Raw genomic sequence first — 23,844 nt, 5'->3', positions numbered from 1 at the left:
ATGGTGAAATTCGAGCCCCTCGAACTGAGCTGACATCTTTAGGACGGCGTTGCGATAGGCCGCCATCTTTGGATCCTTGGCATTGAAGTCTCCATTTATTTGGGATATTGCGAGGTTCGAATCCCCACGCACCTCCAGGCGTTGAATGCCCATGGAAACTCCCATCCGAAGACCATGTAACAGGGCTTCGTATTCGGCTGCATTGTTCGAGTCTGTATACAGTATCTGTAGTACGTATTGAACTGTATCTCCGGTTGAGGATGCCAGGACGACGCCAGCCCCCAGACCAGCCAGCATTTTGGAGCCGTCGAAGTGCATGATCCAATTGGAGTATGCGTCGTACTCTTTAGGGAGTTCGGCTTCCGTCCATTCGGCGACAAAGTCGGCCAGTACTTGCGATTTAATGGCTCGTCGGGGTTTGTATGTTATGTCGAACGGGAGGAGCTCAATGGCCCGTTTGGCAATCCGGCCCGTGGCGTCGCGGTTGTTTATAATATCATTAAGTGGCACTTCCGAGGTTATTGTAATTGAACACTCCTGAAAGTAGTGTCGCAGCTTCCGGAATGCCATGAATACCGCATAGGCTATCTTTTGATAATGTGGGTACCGTGATTTGCATGGAGTGAGGACAGTGGATACATAATATACCGGCTTTTGAAGGGGGAATTTATGTCCGTCCGTTTCTCATTCGACGACGAGCACTGCGCTTACAACCTGATGAGTTGCCGCAATGTACAACAGCATTGGTTCGCCGATGTTTGGCGCGGCCAGGATTGGGTTGGTTGCCAGTATGGCTTTTATTTCTTCCAATCCGGCTATGGCAGCGTCCGTCCACTCGAAGTGTTCGATGCGCCGAAGGAGGCGATAAAGGGGTAATGCCTTTTCTTCTAAGCGGGAGATAAAGCGGCTTAGAGCCGCCACACATCCGGTTAATTTCTGGATTTGTTTGAGGTCCGTTGGGATAGCCAACTGTGACAGAGCTCGGATTTTGGCCGGATTTGCTTCAATTCCTCTACTGGAGACAATGAAACCCAGGAGCTTTCTGGCCGGTACACCGAAAACGCATTTTTCCGGATTGAGCTTGATATCGTATGTTCGGAGGTTGTCGAATGTGAGCCTCAAGTCGTCTATTAGAGAGTCGACGTGTTTGGTTTTGACGACCACATCATCTACGTATGCCTCTACTATTTTGCCGATCTGTTTCTCCAGACATGTCTGAATCATGCGCTGATATGTTGCGCCGGCGTTTTTGAGCCCAAAAGGCATTGTGTTGAAACAGAAGGGGCCGTATGGTGTGATAAATGCCGTTGCGGCTTGGTCGGACTCCGCCATCTTGATTTGGTGGTAGCCGGAGTATGCATCGAGGAAACACAATGAATCGTGTCCTGCGGTAGCATCGATAATTTGATCGATGCGGGGGAGGGGAAGGGATCCTTTGGGCAAGCCTTGTTGAGGTCCTTGAAATCGACACATAGGCGCCATGATTTGTCCTTCTTTGGTACCATCACCAGGTTTGCTAGCTAGTCCGGGTGTTTTATTTCTCTAATGAATCCGGCCTCCAATAACTTGGCCAGTTCCTCTCCCATAGCTTGTCTCTTAGGTTCAGAGAAACGCCGAAGAGTCTACTTGACCGGCTTGAATCTCTTTAGAATATTAAGGCTGTGCTCGGCCAGCCTGTGTGGGATTCCTGGCATGTCTGAGGGGTGCCAGGCGAATATGTCCCAATTCTCGCACAGGAACTCTCGTAGTGCGGCGTCCACGGCGGGGTTTAACTGTTCCCCAATGGAGGCTATTTTTGTAGGGTCCGTTGGGTGGACTTGGAATTTGACTATTTCATCCGCTGGTTTAAAAGAGGTGGACTTGGATCTCTTGTCAAGTATCACGTCGTCCCTATCCACAGTGGAGCGTAGCGCAGTTAATTCCTCGGCCGAAAGGGCTTCGGATAATGCCTCGAGGGCCAATGCGGCTATTTTGTTTTCGGCGTGGAGTGCTGTGTCCGGATCACTAGCGAGAGTGATGATTCCGTTGGGCCCGGGCATTTTGAGCTTCATGTACCCGTAATGGGGTATGGCTTGGAAAATCGTGAACGCCTCCCGCCCTAAAAGGGCGTGGTATCCGCTACTGAATGGGGCCACTTGGAATGTAATTTCTTCGGACCTATAGTTCTCCGGCGTACCGAATACCACATCTAGTGTGATTTTCCCAGCACAGCGTGCTTCCCGACTGGGGATGATTCCTCTGAAGGTTGTGCTGCTTTGCTTAATGCGGTTCCAGTCTATTTCCATTTTTTGAAGAGTTTCCTCATAGATGAGGTTTAATCCACTGCCGCCGTCCATGAGTACTTTGGTGAGTCAAAAGCCGTCCATAATTGGGCTGAGGACCAGTGCAGCTGGTGCTCGGGCTGTTCGAAATTTAGGTTCGTCACTGGCATTGAAGGTAATAGTCGTGTCACTCCATGGATTTATTGCTGCCATGTGGCAGATTTCGGTAAGGCTGCGGAGTGTTCGCTTGCGCCTATTATTTGATTTGAAGGTCTCAAAGACTGTTAATACCGTATTGTTATCCGCGGGATGGTGCTCTGTGGCATCTGGGATGAGAAGATCCTCACCACTTTTGGCCACCTGCCAGAGTACCCAACATGCTCTAAGGCTGTGTGTTGGTATGGTATCCGCTGTACTATGAATTTTGCAGGGTCCGTTGAGCCATCCCTCCAATACGGTTCCACGCCCTGTAGAGGGTCTTTGCTTCTTTGCAATTAACTCGGGTGTCTTATGATAGTGCACCCTTTTGCTTCGGACTGGGTGTATATTTGGAGCCGGATTATCCCAAAATTTCATTTCGGTTTTCCAGGCGCTTTCCATCACACAGTACTTTCGTACTATGGACGCCAAGTCGGCGAAGCGTGATATGTCACGGCAACTTATGGCGTTAAGGATTCCCTTGTGCATGCAACTATTGCAAAAAAATGAGACTGCGTCTTCCTTGCGACAGTCCTTAACCTTGTTCATCACAAGGAGGAATCTGGCCCAATAATGATGTACTGTTTCCTGGGGCTCTTGCCTGATGTGGGAAAGATCGTTTATGTTTGGGTGGGTGGGTGTATTTAAGTCCGAACCCTTACCCGATCTGAGAACCAGGGGCCGAGGAGTTTCCAATCTTGTAATCTCGGATTCCGGGATGTTGCCCGATAAGTCTGGCCCGCTGCCGACTCTAGGTTCAGGGCTTGGGTGATGTCCTCCGTAAACGGGTATCCGGCTCGGAGAGCTCAGGAATCCGGACATAGTTAGTCCCCAAGATAGAGGAAGAAACGCCGCATTGTTCCTCCACCACCGCAATATGATGGGTGACCGGTGGAGAGTTAATCTCCCTTTGATCGGGTTTAAGCCTAATCCGATCATAATCCGTAGCGACTCCCAAGGCGGCGATGCGATCCAAGAGCTCGTTTAGGGAAGAGAGCTCCATTGGATCCATCTGCTCGGCAAATTCCGAGCCGACGTGGAGGCTGTTTTCGATGGCCCGAGAAGTCATCATCGGTGCAGCAGCCGAACGGGCGGTCATGATGAAACTGCCTAGCCGGAGAGTTTGGCCGACAGCCAGGGCTCCCCCGGCGGTAATGTTGTTTTTAACAACGAGACGAGGCATCCTTCCTTACGGTGACGGCACAGTGGAACTCTCAATGAAAGCACCAATGTCGGTGTCAAAACCGGCGGATCTCGGGTAGGGGGTCCCGAACTGTGCGTCTAAGGCGGATGGTAACAGGAGGCCGGGGACACGATGTTTACCCAGGTTCGGGCCCTCTTGATGGAGGTAATACCCTACGCCCTGCTTGATTGTCTTGATAATATGAGTAGTACAAGAGTTGATCTACCACGAGATCGAAGAGGCTAAACCCTAGAAGCTAGCCTATGGTATGATTGTGTGTTGTTGGTCCTACGGACTAAACCCTCCGGTTTATATAGACACCGGAGGGGTCTAGGGTTACACAGAGTCGGTTACAAGGAAGGAGATCTACATATCCGTACTGCCAAGCTTGCCTTCCACGCCAAGGAGAGTCCCATCCGGACACAGGACGAAGTCTTCAATCTTGTATCTTCATAGTCCAACAGTCCGGCCAAAGGATATAGTCCGGCTGTCCGAATACCCCCTAATCCAGGACTCCCTCAGTGATCGATATGATCTAAGCAGTAATATTCTTCTGCTTATGTAAACACCTTGGTGTACGACCGTGTCAGTAAGACCCTGTTGCTTTTGTTGATGGCATTTCGGTAACCACCGATGGACGAGAACTTTGCCTATTGGTCCGCCTCGTTTCAACGAGCAGGAGAATGATTCTCATCGTCCCTCGTCCTTGGTACCGATGTTGTTGCCAACATAACTGACCGGCTATCCTCTGACATGCCTTAATTGCATGATCGTGCAAGACACACCGCCTTCCTACTTTTAACCCACATGGTGGGCCCATAACCCACAGTTCCACAGGATCGAAACTTGACTCTCCTATACACCCTGTTGTCAAAGTTATTCCTCGCGCTTGACTTTGTATGTAATTCATGGGCCACCTGCCTAGTGATCTATTCTGGTATCGAACACAAAACTTATTCCCATTGCTCTGGACCCCCTTTTTCACTTTGTTTCAGGCTTCGAACGATTGCCTACCCGCTTGAAACTTCCCATGGTACCTCCTTACCTTGCTCTCGATATTTCCTTAAGTTTCAATTTGAGAGTTACTTTCCGCCACCTTCCCCGATGTTTCGGCCTTGTAGAGGTCCGTTCTACTGGAATACCCACCCTTTGTTCTTCATAAGTACGATGGAGTTTCCGAAGAAAGGATGTCGACTTCATCATGATGACCTCAAGCAGAAAAATGAAGACATCAATGTAATGGATTGACCTCTTCGAGAAAAGCAACCAAGACCGAGGAGATCCGTTAGAATTTCGTAACTAGACTTTCCCCCCTTACTCCACCCCTTAAATCTCGGGACGAGATTTCTTGTAGTGGGGGAGATTTGTACCACCCCGATAATCATGCTACAATAAACTCCTGCTAATGACTGCCAAGTCATCATAATTATTTTGCTAATCATCACTTTGTGCCAAATCAAATTCATATTCATATTCAAATTTCATGCCAAATTATTTTCTCAAAAATAAAACAAAAATGTTGGTCGAGTGGCAAATATTCACTAGCTAATTATAAGGTGGCAACCAACATCATTTGGCTCTCCCTTTAATCCCTAGGAAAATATAAGTGGCCCAACAACATATTAATTGACCTATTCAATTTCTAAAAGTGCTTGAACAATTACATTGGCTCTAAAACATTTTTTTGCAACACCACAATGTTGTTCTCGAATGGTCTGCCATGTTTCAAGTTTGACTAAATTCATTTTTGTCACTCAAATAAATACGAACAGTGGCTAACTAAAATACATAAAAGGGAAAATAGAAAATGGCCCAACTAAACTGCACTGTGCACTTAACCGGCCCAGTGAATAGTGGAGCCCAGCCCGACTCCCCTGTTTTTTTCCTCCCCTGTTCACGAGAGACTCGGTGGACGCCGCGCTCTCGTCCGTCGCCATGGATGGCCACGTGCCGAGCATCCAACCCTCCCCGACGCCTACTTGACCCGCCCTTGACCCCTCTGGAACCCTAATCCCTCCTCTTCCTCTCCCACCTCGCGCCGCTCTCTCCTCCTCGCGCAAGGCCGAGCCGCCGTCGGCATGCCTCACCTCACCCGCGTGCTCTACGTCGTTCTCATGCCCGGGGACCGTGCCCCACAGCCCCGCTGTGCTCTGCTAAGTCCTCTACGCCTACGAGAACAAGCCGGAGGCCACTCCATCGTCGGATCCTTGTCGTCATCTACCTCCGCCCCGTCGATCCGCCACCGTCGCTGCACCTCGGCCTCCCCAAGTCGGCTGCGAGCACCGCTGTGAGCCGTCGTTTGTTTCCCCTCTCTCCTAGTTGCTCAATCGAGTCATCGTAGCGCCTTTCCTGCCGAACTCGTGTGAGCACCGCCTCGGAACCCGACGTCGTCGATGAATCTAACCACGCCAATCCCCACCCTCGCGCCACCTGCGTACGAGCTCCGGCAGCCGCCTCGCCCCGTTGTGCGTCGCCGCCCCACCCTTGCGCCCTACCGCGCCCAGGCCCGCTTCCGCCGATGCTGCCTACGCTCCCTACCGCTCCTACCTTTCCCCCCGCAGCCCGCTACTGCTACCGCATGCTCGCACTGGGCCGCGCTCGACCACGCGCGCGCCCGCTACCTCCCGCACCTGCACACCTCCTCCTTCGTCGCCTGCCGCTCGCTTCGCCGGCGCCTCCGCATGCCCCTATTGCTCGCCAGCCCCTGTGCCGCCCGTCGCAGCGCCCCTGCCTCCTCCGCACGTGCAACCTCCCCTGCTGCCTCCGCCGCTTGCCCGCGCCACGCGCTGCCCGCCCGCACCGGCCACCGCTTGCTAGGCCACGCCCCTCGCCCCACGTCGCCTGCCTCCGGCCGCTGGCCCCTGGGCCGGTGCCCCGCCGCTCCCCGTCGGCCTGGCCCGCCCGGGCACTGGCGCCCGGTGCCCATGCCCGCGCCCAATCCCTGTTTGTGGCCTGGGCCTATGACAGCGGGCCCCACGCCCCTTTTCTAGAAAAGGAAATGATGAAATTAATTATTTAATTAATTAACCAATTAATTAGCTTAATTAACTTTGTTTAGTTTACATAATTAACTTGATTAGTTAATTAAAACTGTTAGTTAGTTACTAGTCAATGACAGACGGGCCACTGGCCGGTTTGACTAGTCAATGGTCAGTGTTGACCGCTGACGTCATGATGAGATCATGCTGGTGCAATAACTTTGTTTTAGAATTAATAATACTTTCATAATGTTGTTAAATCTTTCGAAAACTCATAGAAATTAAACCGTAACTCCGATGAAAATGTTTTCTACATGAAAGTTGCTCAGAATGACGAGATGAATCCGAATACGCGGCCCGTTCATCCGCCACACATCCCTAGCATAGCAAACATTGAACTTTTCCCCTTCGGTTCGCCTGTCCAAAAATCCCAAACTTCGGGAAAGCATTCCCGGATGTTACCCCCCCCCTCGCCAGTAGCGTGTAGCACCGCGTTAGAACACGTCTAGCTCTGCCTGTTATCCTGTTATGCTCTTGCTTGCTATGTATTTACTGTCCCCCCCTCTTCTCTTCGGTAGACCCTGTGATGGCTGCCGATACCACTGTGATCGACTACGTCACCGACGACCCCTCCTTCTCGTCTGAGCAACCAGGCAAGCCCCCCCCCTTTGATCACCAGATATCGCCTACTCTTCTCTCTACTTCTTGCATTAGAGTAGTGTAGCACGTTACTGCTTTCCGTTAATCCTAACCTGATGCATAGCTTGTCCTTGCTACTACTGTTGATACCTTTACCTGCAATCCTAATGCTTAGTATAGGATGCTATTTTATCATCAGTGGCCCTACATTCTTGTCCGTCTGCCATGCTATACTATCGGGCCGTGATCACCCGGGAGGTGATCACGGGTATATACTATATACTTATACATGATACATGTGGTGACTAAAGTCGGGTCGGCTCGTAGAGTACCCGCGAGTGATTCACGGATTGGGGGCTGAAAGGACCTTTGTCCTGACAGCCCTCTGGGTGGATCTTTGTGGCGGAGCGACAGGGCAGGTTGAGACCACCCGGGAGAGAGGTGGGCCTGGCCCTGGTCGGCATTCGCGGTTACTACAAAATAACACGCTTAACGAGATCTTGGTATTTGATCTGAGTCAGGCCACTGGCCTATACGCACTAACCAACTACGTGAGAACAGTTATGGGCACTCGACGTCGTGGTATCAGCCGAAGCCTTCGTGACGTCAGCGACCGAGCGGCGCGCGCCGGGTTGGACTGGAACGCTTGCTCTTGTATAAGGCAGGCTAGGTCTGCTCGCCGGCCGCGTACGCAACGTGCAGGTGTGCAATGGGCGATGGGCCCAGACCCCTGCGCCATAGGATTTAGACCGACGTGTTTACCTCTCTGTTGTGCCTAGGTAGAGCTGCGACGTGTTGATCTTTCGAGGCCGGGCATGACCCAGGAAAGTGAGTCCGGCCAAGGGGGATCGAGCGTGTTGGGAAATGTGATGCACCCCTGCAGGGAAGTTGATCTATTTGAATAGTCGTGTCCCTCGGTAAAAGGACGACCTGGAGTTGTACCTTGACCTTATGACAACTAGAACCGGATACTTACTAAAACACAGCCTTCCAAGTGCCAGATACAACCGGTGATCGCTCTCTCACAGGGCGACGAGGGGAGGTTCACCGGGTAGGATTATGTTATGTGATGATACTTGGTGAACTTACCATCTACTCTCTTCTACATGCTGCAAGATGGAGGCTGCTAGAAGCGTAGTCTTCGATAGGACTAGCTATCCCCCTCTTATTCCGGCATTCTGTAGTTCAGTCCACATATGCTACCCCTTTTCCATTTGATACCAATGCATGCTTATGTAGTGTAGCTCCTTGCTTGCGAGTACTTTGGATGAGTACTCACGATTGCTTTGCTCCCCCTTTTCCCCTTTCTATATCCGATTGTTGCGACCAGACGTTGGAGTCCAGGAGCAAGACGCCACCGTTGACGACGACTCCTACTACACTGGAGGTGCCTACTACTATGTGCAGGCCGCTGACGACGACCAGGAGTAGTTTAGGAGGATCCCGGGAAGGAGGCCTGCGCCTCTTTCAATATGTATCCCTGTTTGTGCTAGCCATCTTATGGCAACTTGTTTAACTTATGTTTGTACTCAGATATTGTTGCTTCCGCTGACTCGTCTATGATCGAGCTCTTGTATTCGAGCCCTCAAGGCCCCTGGCTTGTAATATGATGCTTGTATGACTTATTTTATTTGTAGAGTTGTGTTGTGATACCTTCCCGTGAGTCCCTGATCTTGATCGTACAGGTTTGCGTGTATGATTAGTGTACGATATGATTAGTGTACAATTAAATCGGGGGCGTCACACTACTGCTGTTCTCATCACGCCCGATAATTGTTCGATGAATCGCTGGAGCTGAAAACAATTATCCCTTCTTCTTTCTAGCAATGGATTTCGATTTGGAATACATATATGATAAGTATGTTGAGTTGTCCAACGGCTCGTCGGACGAGGAGTACTTCGATGAGACGGCGATGATGCAGGCGGTTCTTGAAGACACAAAACGTGCGGAGGAGCATGTTCTCAATTTCAAGGGCTCGATCAATGGTCATTGAGTGCTCAACCGCAACAGGGTGCGCGGCCATTTGACACTTATGGCCGACTACTTTGCCCCCATTGCACTATTCACTGGCCATTTTCATCGGTGTTTTCGGGTGCGCAACACTCTCTTCGATCGTTTGTACCATGGCGTTCGGTCTTACGATGACTACTTCATCTCGAAGAAGGACGCCGTGTGAACGATTGGCTTCTTTGGTTACCAAAAGTGCACGATCGCACTCCGGATGCTTGCATATGGCACGACCACTGATTCATGGGACGAGTACCTACGAATGTCTAAGAGCACATGCGAAAACCTTGTGGAAGGTGATGACTTGTTGTGTGATCACGCACAACATGATCGTCGAGGATGAGAGTGATGATGTTGCCGCAGCTCTAGAATTTGAGAACATGGGTGATCTTATCCAACTTCCATACCAGAATCTGGCCACATTTGAGGAGCTTATTCAAATGCATCAAAAAATTCGGCATCCACCAACTCACAAAAAGCTGATGGGAGATCTGATTGAGTATCAATGGACGGTAAAAGAGAACAACAATGTTGGGATGTAATATGTGAACTTTTTTAAAATTGAACTAGTGCTACATGCGGCTATTTGAACATATGTACCCTTTGCATGCGGCTATTTGAATGTTTGTACCTTTTGCATGCGACTATTTGATCGTGCGAACTTGGAAAAAAATAAGGAAGGCCGAATGTATGCGGCTACATTCAAAGACGTTCTCCCACATCCGTGTCCTACAGACTGGTCTTTCTCTGTCTGCAGATGGATACAGGAGCATTTTTGCAGGTTGCCATCGAAGATGCCCCAAGTTATGTGGCTTAGAGAAACTCCAATGGGGCGACCCATTTCGTCCGCGGCCGTCCGTTTGGGTCGGCGCGGACAGAAAAGGCGGCCCAACGCGCCGACCTAAACGGACGCGCGTCCGTTTTTCATCTGCGGGCGACCCATTCCCGGCCCATTTTTTAGCCTGATTTGCGCTGGCGCGGACACGTGACGGACGCGCGCTTGCTCGCCTACTCCTGTCCCCGGGCCCGCTCGTCTGTGGCACATTGGCCTTCCCTCCCCCCAACCAACAAGCAACCCTCGCCTCCGCCTCCTCCGTCACCGACGCCGCTGCCCATTTTGCCGACGACTCTCCTAGCTGTCGCCGCCTCCACATCCGCCCAGCAACGCCGCCCCTGCCCCCAGTCGCCCGCCGCCGCCGTTTTGCCGCCGGGGAGCAAGCTGGTTCCTCACCGTTGTTTCCCCCACGCCCAGCCGCCCCGCGACCAAAAAGACGCCTCGCCGCCCCAGCCATAGACGACCGACACGCTCGTCGGACGCGGGCCGGGCAGCTAGCTGGTCTGTGGGCGCCGTGTCTCCCCTCGCCGACCGTCTCCTTCTTCGACGCCCGCAAGCTGTTCGACAGTTTGCCAAGGTACGAAAATGGACTCCGCCGACAAGTTCTTTTTCCACAATAGAAGACGAGCGCCCGGAACGTCTGTACGATCAAGGTTTTCAGTTTCAGAATGAGAATGTTGTGCCTGAGCATGGAGTAGCGGCAACATTTGAGCAGTTCACTCAGTTTCATGAAGACATGCTGATTGGGAAACTCACGTGCAACTGCAAAATGATTTGGTTAAGCATATGTGGACTCATGTTAGCAATCAATAAATGTATCTTTTTTATTCGTTTTGCAAAACTATGTGAAACATTTTTATTTTTATTTGGCCTGTAAACTATACTATTTATTTGGGCGGACTATTTTGTTTGTTAAATTTTCATTTCACCATATGTGAGAATGCAATGCAAAAGTGGGCGGCCAGCCGGCCACGCCTGCACATACGGGTTGGCGCGTTGGGCGTGCTGCCGACCCATATGAAAAACAGGGCGGACGTCGGGCGGGCGGCCGACCCAAACGAACAAAAAACGGATGAAATCGCCGTCCGTTTGGGTCGATCCGTTGGAGTTGCTCTTATTGCTCTATGTTTTGGTCATTTCATCCGAGTTGTTGCATCGAGGTTGAATTCCGTTGCGGGGAAGATTATGTCTACGTTGGAGTTGCCATTAAGTGGGACAGAACCAGAACTGAGGTCAAAGTGTCAACCGCATCAAGCCATCAAAACAAGCAGGACAGCAGAAACCGGTACAGGACATAGGTCGTACGGGGAAAACGGCAACACCACCAGAAACGGATGTGTGGGCGACAGCCCTCCAAGCAAAAACTCTACTCGTGCAAACGGTTTGCTGGACTGAAAATTGCAGGTCAGAGCTGTCAGCATCACAAGACAGGGTTCTGGCACCTGCAGACGATGGATCGCCATGCCATGCGAGGAAGAGCAGGTCTGACCGGTCAAATGAAGAAGACACCTGACCTGAGAGTTAATTGAAAAAAAAAACACCACATTTGACGCATCGATTGTAGAAAACTATCTAATCCTTAATTTTATGCAAAAATCACCGCGTTCTCAGTCATCTTTTTGCAGAAAGCACTCATCGAAGGATTTAGGCCGTTTAATCATTTTCTGACAAGTGGAGCCGAACTGTAAGGAGCTGACTTGGCAAAACATTGACATACAACCCCTGGATCGAAAAGAAAAACGCAATCCAACCCAGCGGGTGGCCTCCCTCCTTTCTCTGATCCTGCAAACCGCCGCCGACTTGAGGCCTCCTCTACCCGGCGCCTCTGGCAAGCTGACGCCCGCAACCTGCAGGCCCCTCACGCCGTCGTCCCCTGCCTCCACTTCTTCTCCTTTCTTCTCTCTTGTTCTCTGCAAGAAGCCGCCATGGATGGGGGGTTGTAGTTGTGCGTGTGGGTGCAGGTCGCGGCGGTAGACTGCTGCTGCTGTCATCCGACATACTCTGTTCTTGATTCCAATTTCTTTTCCTGGCCGAGCGACTGTTGCACAACTTGCCCATTGACTGCACACAAAGTGGTTGTTCTTGGCATACAATTCTGTCACAAAATGGATGACGGGGTTGACCTCCCGAGCCAATTCTTCTTCCCCCACCAGGAGATGCTCGGCGCCTTCGGCAACCTCCTGGCCGTCGTCGCCGCCGCGACCTACACCCACACCCACCACGCCGCTCGGCTTGCCTGCACCCCCACCTCCGGCCACCTTCGCTCGCCGCCGTCCCATTCCCGTCCAGATTCGGTGTCCTGGTCAGAGAGGACAACGACACTTGGAGCATGAGTCCGTGGCCTGTGGCCGCCTCCGTTTGCCGCCCGCAAGGCGCCTCATGTGGCGGCCTTGAGTGCAGCCACGACGACTTCGGGCACGGGTAGAAGACGACGAGCGAGGCGCCCTCCCGCTTCCCGGCGGATAAACGGCGAGGCGGACGCGCACAAGATGCGGCAGGTACTGGCCTCATCTCTGGGTCGCACGAAGCCTGTAGCGGTGGTCGCTGACGTGCTTGTCGGCGGTGGCGACATCGTCGGAGTGGCGCAGGGGGTCGGCCAGCTCGGGCTCTCCCATCCGATGGGATCCAGGCAGCAGGCTCTGTCGGGCATGTCCGGGGCTGATTGCTTTTTTTAGATCTACTAGGGGTCTGTGTGTAATTTTTTTGCCAAGTCAGCTCCTTACAACCCGGCCCCCTGTGTCAAAAAGTGATTAAATGGGCTAAATCACCTGATCGGTGCAATTTGCAAAAAGTTTACTAGAAACGCGGTGGTTTTTGCATAAAATTACTAGGTGGTTTTCTGCAATCGATGTCCAAAATATGGTGGTTTTTTGCAATTAACTCCCTGACCTGAGGGCACATCAAAATCTGATAAAGCTGCTCAACCAGGACGGACACCTGAGGAGAAGAGTTGTTACATGTAGTCTTTTCTACACCATCAGCAGAGCAGCACAATGCTACTCAGTTTTCTACTGTTTCCTGACCATCCAAACATCAGGTTAAACTACCGAGCCTCTGTGACGAGGGCAAGGCGGTGTCTAAGTCAGTAAAACGAGATGTAGTATGTGAGCTTCCGCTTGTGCTGCTTCTCGAATGCAGCAATCAGGTCATCGATTATTTCCTCCCAATCACCAGCCACCGCTTCAAGCTGAAAAAACGAGAGCAGAGCACACAAGTTAACTTCTCCTTTGTTTCACACAACATGAATAATAACGTCACCATCACGTTTCAAACTTGTAAACCGTGCGCAGACTAACATGAGAAACACAAGCTTGTGAGCAAAATCATGATAAAGAAAAATACATCTAATTTTTATATAATCCGCCTTCGCCTGCGACCTATCAACTCCTGTCGAAGATGCTCTGGTCGCGCATGGTGGAGCAAATGGCCTGTGGACCATGTCCAGGATTCACAGGTGGCCGCGGGTTCTACTGTGGCCTAGTCTGCTTGCGGCTGCTTTGCTGAGTTCGCCTAGTCCGCGTGTTAGAAGATCCTACCAACACATGTGTGTTGTGCCCCGGTTTTAGTTCGCAGCTGGGCTTGATGCTGCTGTTTGCTAATGTCCTAGTTGTATTAGAGTGTCATTTTGGTTCCTGCTGTACTGGGGAAGACTACAGGAAAGTTGTGTGCTGCTCTCTTAATGCAATCTGTTCAATCCCAAAATTTGGTTCACTACCGTCTGCCTCCTTTGTCCCGCATGCTGATGGCTGCTGCCGAATTGCCTTCATGGGGCTGGTTGATGAGTATGCTTAAGTTCCAACATGTGTAGCCCAAACATAAACATACTAAGTCAGAATGTGTGGGGATTGAACTGCCCCAATTGCTGTACCACTGTCAGCGCATGCATCGCTGCTACCCCATGTCAAATTGCTTGCATGCAGGAATCTAAGTTAGGTGGCTGTGATGATAAAGCACCAGTTTCCTGGGTGGTCACCGCCTGCTCCACTACGCCCAGCGTCCTCCCGAGGGCACCGCGGCTGACCAGGGTCCGAAGCGGCCGAGATCCTTCAAATTCAAGAACTTTGGGGTCAAGATTCCGGGGTTTAAGGAGGTGGTTGAAAAGACTTGGACGGAGCCGCATGGGCATGTGGAGCCGTGTCAAATCCTCTATCACAAGCTCCAGCTGGTGTCCTCCTGTCTCGGTCGTGGAGCAAGCCCCTCTTCTTCAACGCTAAACTCCAGTTGCACATGGCCTTGGAGGTGATCCTCCGTTTTGGTGTCGCCATGGAGCACCATTCTTTATCTGCGGAGGAGGCATCCTGTTCAGCGCCCTTATGACTTCAACTGGACGGACTTGCGTATCACTGCCTCCAATCTTGAGGGTATCGACGCACCTTATTCGGAGGACAAGGCGGCCGTCATGGAAATGCCTGGTGACAAGGCCCCCGGTCCGGATGGGTTTACTGGTGCGTTCTTCAAATCTTGTTGGGATGTGATTGCGCTCGACATCATGGCAGTCGTCAACCTTTTCTCCAATCTCCGCACGACCATTTTTTATCGGCTCAACTTCTCTTCTTCCCAAGAAGGACGGCACCAAGGAGATTAATCCATGCCATTGCTAAGATCATGGCTAAAATTTCGGCAAAGAGATTGTCTCTGCACATGAGCACCTTGGTCTCCAACGCCCAAAGTGTGTTCATCAAGGGACGAAGCATCCATGACAACTTTCTTTTTGTCCACAATTATGCTAGGAGACTCCACCACAACAAGCGATCGATGTTGGTGCTCAAGCTTGACACTAAAAAGGCCTTTGACTCCGTCCCTTGGGACTATATCTTCGATGTGCTCGCGCGCCGGGGTTTTCCTCCTAGGTTCCGAGATTGGGTGGCCGCCTTCTTCACTTCCTCCTCCTCGCGCATCCTGCTTCATGGTGTGCATGGAAACCCTATAGGGCATGGTTGTGGGCTCAGACAGGGCGACCCTCTATCACCTCCCTTATTCGTGATTGCCATTGACCCTCTTCAAAGCATTCTTGAGCAGGCCACTATTCAGGGCTGGTTGCAACGTCTGGCTGGGCAAGGACCACGATTCAGAACCTCCATGTATGCCGATGATGAGGCCATTTTTGTTGCTCCTACTAAGGAGGACGTGACAGCCCTCTCTCGGACTCTTATCAAGTTTGGCCACGTCACCGGCCTAGTGACTTATTTCCAAAAAGTCTTGTTGCACCAATTAGATGCAATGGTATCATGTTGGATGACATCCTGGAAAGGATCCCAGCGAGGCTCTCCTCATTCCCTATCACATATCTCAGCCTCCCGCTCTCTGTCAAGAACCTCAAGTGCATTGATCACCTTCAAAGTTCAACCTAGGTATACATGGAGGTGGTTAATATGCTGATGCCGGCCCAGTAGGAGTTCACTGCACTAGATGGTGTCTGCATGCCAAGGTTGGCAGCTGATTTCAGATCAAACAAAATGAAGCCCCAGAACTTCAGCTTCAAAGCCCTCACCTTAAACCCTACCTTCATTGCTGCATGACTTTTTCATTAACAGTTTCAACCTTCATTGCTGCATGGATTTTTCATCAACAGTGTCGACCTTCATTGCTGCATGGATTTTTTCCTTAAGTGAAAAATATATATATCCTCACAATAGGATGCCGAGCTTGCTGATGAGATAGGACTAAGTGACTATTTTCAAAATGAGACAGGAATACGTGAATAACTTTAGAAGTGCCAGCACTAGCTTTCTTGAGGCAAGTTGTACACCCACTCTTAAATAATGGTTTGAGGCATATTCGTCCTACTTGAGTGTCTTATTAATTTTGTATAAAGTATCATATTGTGAAATATGCTAGTGATAACATGAAAAACCGTGTGCATTACATTGTGGAGGGAGTTGCAATTCATGAATCCTTCAAGGACAGGGTGCCCTGAAGAGGCATGTTTGGGGGGAAAGAAGGGCAACGTTAAAGACAATGCTTAGGAGGAGTCACAGGCACAGAATCATACTAGGTGAATTTACATGAAACGAATGGTTGTGTATACAGAGGGATCCCTGCAGGTATAATTGACCAACGCAGCCTTGTTGGTGTGCTTTGGTGTGGCAATTTGGCAGGCACAGGAGATACTATTCCCATACAGTATCAATAAAATTGTCAGCGAAAGTCACCAGAACACTTAGGTTGGCCGATTGGGTGTATTATCAGGTTTGCCATAATGAATCCATGCTATACCGTAACATAATCTTTTTAGGGTATGGAACTACAATCATGTCGCGTTTCAAGGTAGGCTTCCCACTGACATGAGAAAAGGAGTGGTGTATCCTGAAACACGAATCTTTGGATTGGCATTTCCTGAAGATTTCTACGTATCAAGTACATTCACTTGCATGGTGATTGAGACGCTAGACTTGATCACTAGTATTTATTTACTGATGGTCATTTTTCTGTTTCATCAAAAATGCACGTAGCCTGCTGTCCAAGTGGTAAATTACCAAAACCTTTCTATTCGTTGCTACCTGTGGATTGGCTATACAACTGGGATCTCAAAGGATAATTTAAGTGGTGCACTTATTAAGTACTTGTTCATGAGGACAGAAGAGGATTGAGGATGGAGCTATGAAGTGGAGACCTAAGAGGATGATGTCAGCAATAATATGCCAATTGCGATGGATGATTCGTTTCTGTTTTTTTTATTCACTGCACTAGCTTGTTGAACTTGTAAACTTGCACTGAGATTTAGCTGTTCTAGAGCTTCCATCATCATTTAGCTATTTATTTACTTTAAGTAACACTCCTTTTCTATAATTTAAGATTTAAAGTAGTACATGGGCCCAATCCAATTTAGCATGTATTGTCCCTAGTGTGCGGGAGCACAGTTAGTTCGTCACTATCATTAGCATTCACACCATTTGTACAAAATACATATCGAAAATAAACACAAAGATATATTTTGCTTGGTGATTAGAAAATCATTGGAAGGAATAACTTTGCACCCTGTATATGTTATGCTGTTTGGTTACCTTGTGGCATAAATCTAAAGCAAGCTTTGCCCCAATAGCAGCTTCTTCATGGTTATCTTTCACGTCCATATTGATTATCAGCACGCTCTTCAATAACCTCTGCTCACGGTTATTCATATCTGCACACGACCAAATCCCAACTTCAGTGAATGCCAAGAAAACCATGCAACCCTAAAGGTTTCTAGCGATTAGTCCTCAAAGTGCTTTGTAGACCAACCCCCCCCCCCCCCCCCCCCCCCCCCCCCCCCCCCCCCCCCCCCCCCCCCCCCCCCCCCCCCCCCCCCCCCCCCCGCGGGCGTTCAGTTCATTACCTTCAACGACTAAGTCGAAGACCCTCTCCTCAAAGGTGAGTATCATATCAAACACCCCATCGCCAGCGTTATCCTGCCACCTCTGCGGCGCCAGCTTCACCGAGATGTTCCTCTTCAGCATTGGCAGTAGGCCGTTCCTCTTGTACCTGGATGGGTCACCAAAAATCCATACTCAGCACAAGAATGCATTGAAGAAGTGCTAGGGGAATCCACAGATAAAAATATCCGGAGTTCAGTTATCTCAGTGTTTTTTTAAACGAAGGCTCAAGTCAATTTGCCGCATTTCCCCCCTCGAATCATTAACGATTACATGTCTCTGAATCAGAACTAATCGACAGGTGCTTCACAGAAAATTGGGGGAGCTGAAATCTATCTAATAGTGAGAAAAGGGGATACAATGGGTAGGAAGGAACCCCAGATATCGCAAAACATTTGCACGATTTATCTACGTTTTCCTCCAAACCACCATAAATTTTCTTATAAACCATATCCAAAATCCTCGAACGGCCAGGCCGTAACAGCCTCACGTTTGTTTCAAATAAACCCAAGAACAGCCTCCCCGAGCACCAGATCACCAAAAGAAGGAAGAGGGGAGAGATTAGAATAGTACGGACAGGTCGGGGTCCTTGCGGCGGAGGTCGTCGTAGATGCCGCCGTAAGGGGTGCCGAAGTCGTAGACGTTGGGCTCGTGCATCGACGGGCCTGGGAGCTTCACCTGGGAGCCGGTGCCGTAGGACTCGACGTCGAGCGCCGCGCGGCCCAGCACAGCGTGCGCCTCCATGCTCCGGTTCATGTTCGACGAGCAGACCATCGCGAACCTCCACCTCCTCGGCGCCGTCATCCTTGCTCCTCGCCGCCGGCAGGGTAGGGTCGGGCCGTCGGGACTCTATCTGACAGAGCGCTTAGACGCGAGAGGAAACTTTTTTTTTCTCGAGTCTAGAGAGGAAACTTTCTTGCGCCCTCGTGATGCGTTTGGTACTCTGCATTATTCTCAATCAGATCCATCTGGAATGAAATCGGATTATTTGATTGTGTGGGCTATATCTGTTTTTTGGCTTATATGAAGGTTAAAGCAGCTCTATATATTATTCTCAATTAGATTTATCTTAAATGGAATTGGATTATTTGGTTGTGTAGACTATATCTGTTTTTCGGCCCGTACGAAGATTAAAGTAGCTCTATATTGGAACTCCTGAATCGTCCATCTTTTGCGAGTTAGTCTCGCTCAATCCATGTGTGGGAATTGCGGGAGATGATAAGACGTCTCATAACTCCCACGCTCTCTTCAGTCACCTCACACGCTAATTCAGACACACTTACTCCTCTCTCCTGCATCGCCCCTTCGGTGTCCTTGATGGCAAAGCCACCCCTCCCCCTACTCCCATCGTTGTCAGCAGCAACCCCGCCTAGGAGAGGTGGTTTGCCGACCTTGCCTCTTCCAGCCAGGATCTCGCCATAGTTCTTAGGGCGACGTCCCCTCTCTTAGTGATGTCACAGGCACGAGCCAATGCACCACCCCACCACCCGCTCCAGCTCCGTCACCGGTGTCGAACGTTCTCATCTTGGGCTCAACGACGGGACGCTCATCCTTAACATCTCGACGCATCACGAGGACCATGATCATGGTTACAAACCCCATCATCGTCGGCGAGACTCATGTTCTCGTCGGGCTATTCTCCTCGCCTGACCTTCTCTGCAATGGCAGCGGCTCGGGTAAGCGCTGATTTGTTCCGCCTCCTAGCGTTCATAGTTAGGGTTTTCTGCTTACTTCAAAGATGCTTAGGGAAATGTTAGATTTGACTATTTGGACTGGATTGGATTGGTTTCGATCAAATTCGTTTCGATTTGATTCTAAACCATTCTATTTCAGTTGAATCAGAGCAATGCATGTGTTGCTAGTGCTTAGATTAGAATGCTACTTCCTTAGAGTTCATGCTAGATTGATGCATTTGGTGATGTTCTTACCACATTGCTACTGCCTAGGGTCCTAATGGTAGACTGGTACACCACATTACCACATTGACTGTTGTAGGATCGAAAGTATGTCTAGAGGGTGGATGATTAGTGATGACCCACAAGTATAGGAGATATATCATAGTCCTTTCGATAAGTAAGAGTGTCGAACCCAACGAGGAGCAGAAGGAAATGACAAGTGGTTTTCAGCAAGGTATTCTTTGCAAGCACTGAAATTATCGGTAACATATAGTTTTGTGATAAGATAAATTGTAACGGATAACAAGTAAATAAATTAACTAAGGTGCAGCAGGGTGGCCCAATCCTTTTTGTAGCAAAGGACAAGCCTCCCACTTATGATAATTTGATATGTGGGTGCACCGGTGCTTGGGTGTTGCCCTTCCTTGGACAAGCCTCCCACTTATGATTAACCCCTCTCTCAAGCATCCGCAACTACGAAAGAAGAATTAAGGTAAACCTAACCATAGTATGAAACATATGGATCCAGACCAGCCCCTTATGAAGCAATGCATAAAATAGGGTTTAAACTTCTGTCACTCTAGCAACCCATCATCTACTTATTACTTCCCAATGCCTTCCCCTAGACCCAAATAATGGCGAAGTGTCATGTAGTCGACGTTTACATAACACCACTAGAGGAGAGACAACATACATCTCGTCAAAATATCGAACGAATACCAAATTCACATGATTACTTATAACAAGACTTAACCCATGTCCTCAGGAACAAACGTAACTACTCATAAAGCATATTCATAATCATGATCAGAGGGGTATTAATTATCATTAAAGATCTAAAAATATAATCTTCCACCGGATAAACCAACTAGCATCAACTACAAGGAGTAATCAACACTACTAGCAAACCACATGTACCAATATGAGGTTTTGGGACCAAGATTGAATACAAGAGATGAACTAGTGTTTGAGAAGAGATGGTGCTGGTGAAGATGTTGATGGAGATTGACACCCTCTCGATGAGATGATCGTTGGTGATAATGATGGCTTTGATTTCCCCCTCCCGGAGGGATGTTTCCCCGGCAGAATAGCTCTGCAGGAGCCTTAGATTGGTTCTGCCCAGGTTCCGCCTCGAGACGGCGACGCTTCATCCCGTAAACTTCCTTCTGATTTTTTTCCAGGTCAAAACACACCATATAGCCAAAAATGGGCACCGGAGGCCTGCTAGGGGGCCAACAAGGTCGGGGGGCGCACCTAGGGGGTAGGGCGCGCCCTCCACCCTTGTGGCTGGCTGGTGGCCCCCCTCTGGTTCTTTCTTCGCCCAATATTATATATATATATATATTCCAAAAACATGCTCTGTGAAGTTTCAGGACTTTTGGAGTTGTGCAGAATAGGTCTCCAACATTTGCTCCTTTTCCAGTCCAGAATTTCAGCTGCCGGGATTCTCCCTCTTCATGCAAACCTTGTAAAATAAGAGAGAATATGCATAAGTATTTGAAGGAAATATGCCCTAGAGGCAATAATAAAGTTGTTATTTTATATTTCCTTATATCATGATAAATGTTTATTATCCATGCTAGAATTGTATTAACCGGAAACTTGATACATGTGTGGATACATAAACAAAACACAGTGTCCCTAGTAAGCCTCTACTAGACTAGCTCGTTAATCAAAGATGGTTAAGTTTCCAAACCATAGACATGTGTTGTCATTTGATAAACGGGATCACATCATTAGAGAATTATGTGATGGACAAGACCCATCCGTTAGCTTAGCATAATGATCGTTTAGTTTTATTGCTATTGCTTTCTTCATGACTTATACATGTTCCTCTAACTATGAGATTATGCAACTCCTAAATACTGGAGGAACACGTTGTGTGCTATCAAATGTCACAACGTAATTGGGTGATTATAAAGATGCTCTACAGGTGTCTCCGAAAGTGTTTGTTGAGTTGGCATAGATCCAAATTAGGATTTGTCACTCCGTGTATCGGAGAGGTATCTCTGGGCCCTCTCGGTAATGCACATCACTATAAGCCTTGCAAGCAATGTGACTAATTAGTTATTTATGGGATGATGCATTACGGAACGAGTAAAGAGACTTGCTGGTAACGAGATTGAACTAGGTATGTGGATACCGACGATCGAATCTCGGACAAGTAACATACCGATGGCAAAGGGAATAACGTATGTTGTTATGCGGTTTGATCGATAAAGATCTTCGAAGAATATGTAGGAACCAATATGAGCATCCAGGTTCCGCTATTGGTTATTGACCGGAGATGTGTCTCGGTCATGTCTACATAGTTCTCGAACCCGTAGGGTCCGCATGCTTAACATTCGATGACGATTTGTATTATGAGTTATGTGATTTGATGACTGGAGTTTGTTTAGAGTCCCGGATGAGATCACAGACATGACGAGGAGTCTCGAAATGGTCGAGAGGTAAAGATGCATATATTGGAAGGCTATATTTGGACATCGGAAATGTTCCGAGTGATTCGGGTATCTTTCGGAGTACCGGGGAGTTACGGGAATTCACCGGGAGAAGTAATGGGCCTTATTGGGCCATACAGGAAAGGAGGAGGCAGGCCAAGGGGAGGTGGCGCCCCCCATGGGTCCGAATTGGACTAGGGGAAGGGGGCGGCGCCCCCTTGCCTTTTCCTACTCCCTCTCTCTTTCCCTCTTTCCTTCTCTCCTACTCCGAAAAGGAAAGGGATTCCTACTAGGACTTGGAAGTCCTAGTAAGACTCCATACTCTTGGCGCGCCCCTAGGGGGCTGGCCTCTCTCCCTCCCTCCTTTATATACGTGGGTAGGGGCACCCCAAAGAGACAACAAGTCTTCTCTTAGCCGTGTGCGGTGCCCCCCTCCACAGTTACACACCTCGGTCATATCGTCGTAGTGCTTAGGCGAAGCCCTGTGCCGGTAACTTCATCATCACCGTCGCCACGTCGTCGTGCTGATGGAACTCTCCTTCGTCATCAACTGGATTAAGAGTTCGAGGGACGTCATCGAGCTAAACGTGTGTTGAACACGGAGGCGCCGTACGTTCGGTGCTAGGATCGGTTGAATCGCGAAGACGTTCGACTACATCAACCGCGTTACTAAACGCTTCCGCTTTCGGTCTATGAGGGTACGTGGACACACTCTCCCGTCTCGTTGCTATGCATCTCCTAGATAGATCTTGCGTGATCGTAGGTAAATTTTTTGGAATACTGTGTTCCCCAATAGTGGCATCCGAGCCAGGTCTATGCGTAGATGTTATATGCACGAGTAGAACACAAAGAGTTGTGGGCGATAATAGTCATATTGCTTACCACAACGTCTTACTTTGATTCGCGGTATTGTTGGATGAAGCGGCCCGGACCGACATTACATGACCGCGTTCATGAGACTGGTTCTACCGACGTGCTTTGCACACAGGTGGCTGGCATGTGTCTATTTCTCCAACTTTAGTTGAATCGAGTTTGACTATGCCCGGTCCTTGTTGAAGGTTAAAACAACACACTTGACGAAAAATCGTTGTGGTTTTGATGCGTAGGTAAGAACGGTTCTTGCTAGAAGCCCGTAGCAGCCACATAAAACTTGCAACAACAAAGTAGAGGACATCTAACTTGTTTTTGTAGGGCATGTTGTGATGTGATATGGTCAAGATGTGATGAGATATAAATTGTTGTATGAGATGATCATGTTTTGTAAAAGTTATTGGCAACTGGCAGGAGCCTTATGGTTGTCGCTTTATTGTATGAAATGCAATCGCCATGTAATTGCTTTACTTTATCACTAAGCGGTAGTGATAGTCGTAGAAGCAATAGTTGGCGAGACGACAATGATGCTACGATGGAGATCAAGGTGTCAAGCCGGTGACGATGGTGATCATGACAGTGCTTTGGAGATGGAGATCAAAGGCAGAAGATGATGATGGCCATATCATATCACTTATTTTGATTGCATGTGATGTTTATCCTATTATGCATCTTATTTTTCTTAGTACGATGGTAGCATTATAAGATGATCCCTCACTAAATTTCAAGGTATAAGTGTTCTCCCTGAGTATGCACCGTTGCTACAGTTCATCGTGCCGAGACACCACGTGATGATCGGGTGTGATAAGCTCTATGTTCACATACAATGGGTGCAAGCTAGTTTTGCACGTGCAGAATACTCGGTTTAAACTTGATGAGCCTAGCATATGCAGATATGGCCTCGGAACACTAAGACCGAAAGGTCGAACGTGAATCATATAGTAGATATGATCAACATAGTGATGTTCACCATTGAAAACTACTCCATCTCACGTGATGATCGGACATGGTTTACTTGATATGGATCACGTGATCATTTAGATGACTAGAGAGATGTCTATCTAAGTGGGAGTTCTTAAGTAATATGATTAATTGGACTTTAATTTATCATGAACTTAGTCTTGATAGTATTTGCATATCTATGTTGTAGATCAATAGCTTGCGATGTAGCTCCCCGTTTATTT

The 23,844-nt window shown here is 49.0% G+C and overlaps 1 protein-coding gene across 1 annotated transcript; it reads right to left on the bottom strand.

The window, feature by feature from the left end:
* Nucleotides 1-13,010: 13,010 nt before the first annotated feature.
* Nucleotides 13,011-18,392, bottom strand: LOC125508229 (RNA polymerase II subunit A C-terminal domain phosphatase SSU72). The gene is made up of 4 exons (XM_048672855.1): nucleotides 18,032-18,392; nucleotides 17,418-17,563; nucleotides 17,107-17,225; nucleotides 13,011-13,289 (listed from the first exon to the last, which is right to left on the bottom strand). The coding sequence occupies exons 1-4, from the start codon at nucleotides 18,256-18,258 to the stop codon at nucleotides 13,185-13,187; spliced, it is 597 nt and encodes a 198-aa protein (XP_048528812.1). The 5' UTR covers nucleotides 18,259-18,392; the 3' UTR covers nucleotides 13,011-13,184.
* Between the last annotated feature and the right edge of the window lie 5,452 nt (nucleotides 18,393-23,844).

This window comes from Triticum urartu, chromosome 5 (assembly GCF_003073215.2).
Source record: "Triticum urartu cultivar G1812 chromosome 5, Tu2.1, whole genome shotgun sequence".
NCBI lineage: Eukaryota > Viridiplantae > Streptophyta > Magnoliopsida > Poales > Poaceae > Triticum > Triticum urartu.
The sequence above is the reverse complement of the archived record's forward strand: the minus strand, read 5'-3'. Positions and strand labels throughout refer to the sequence as shown.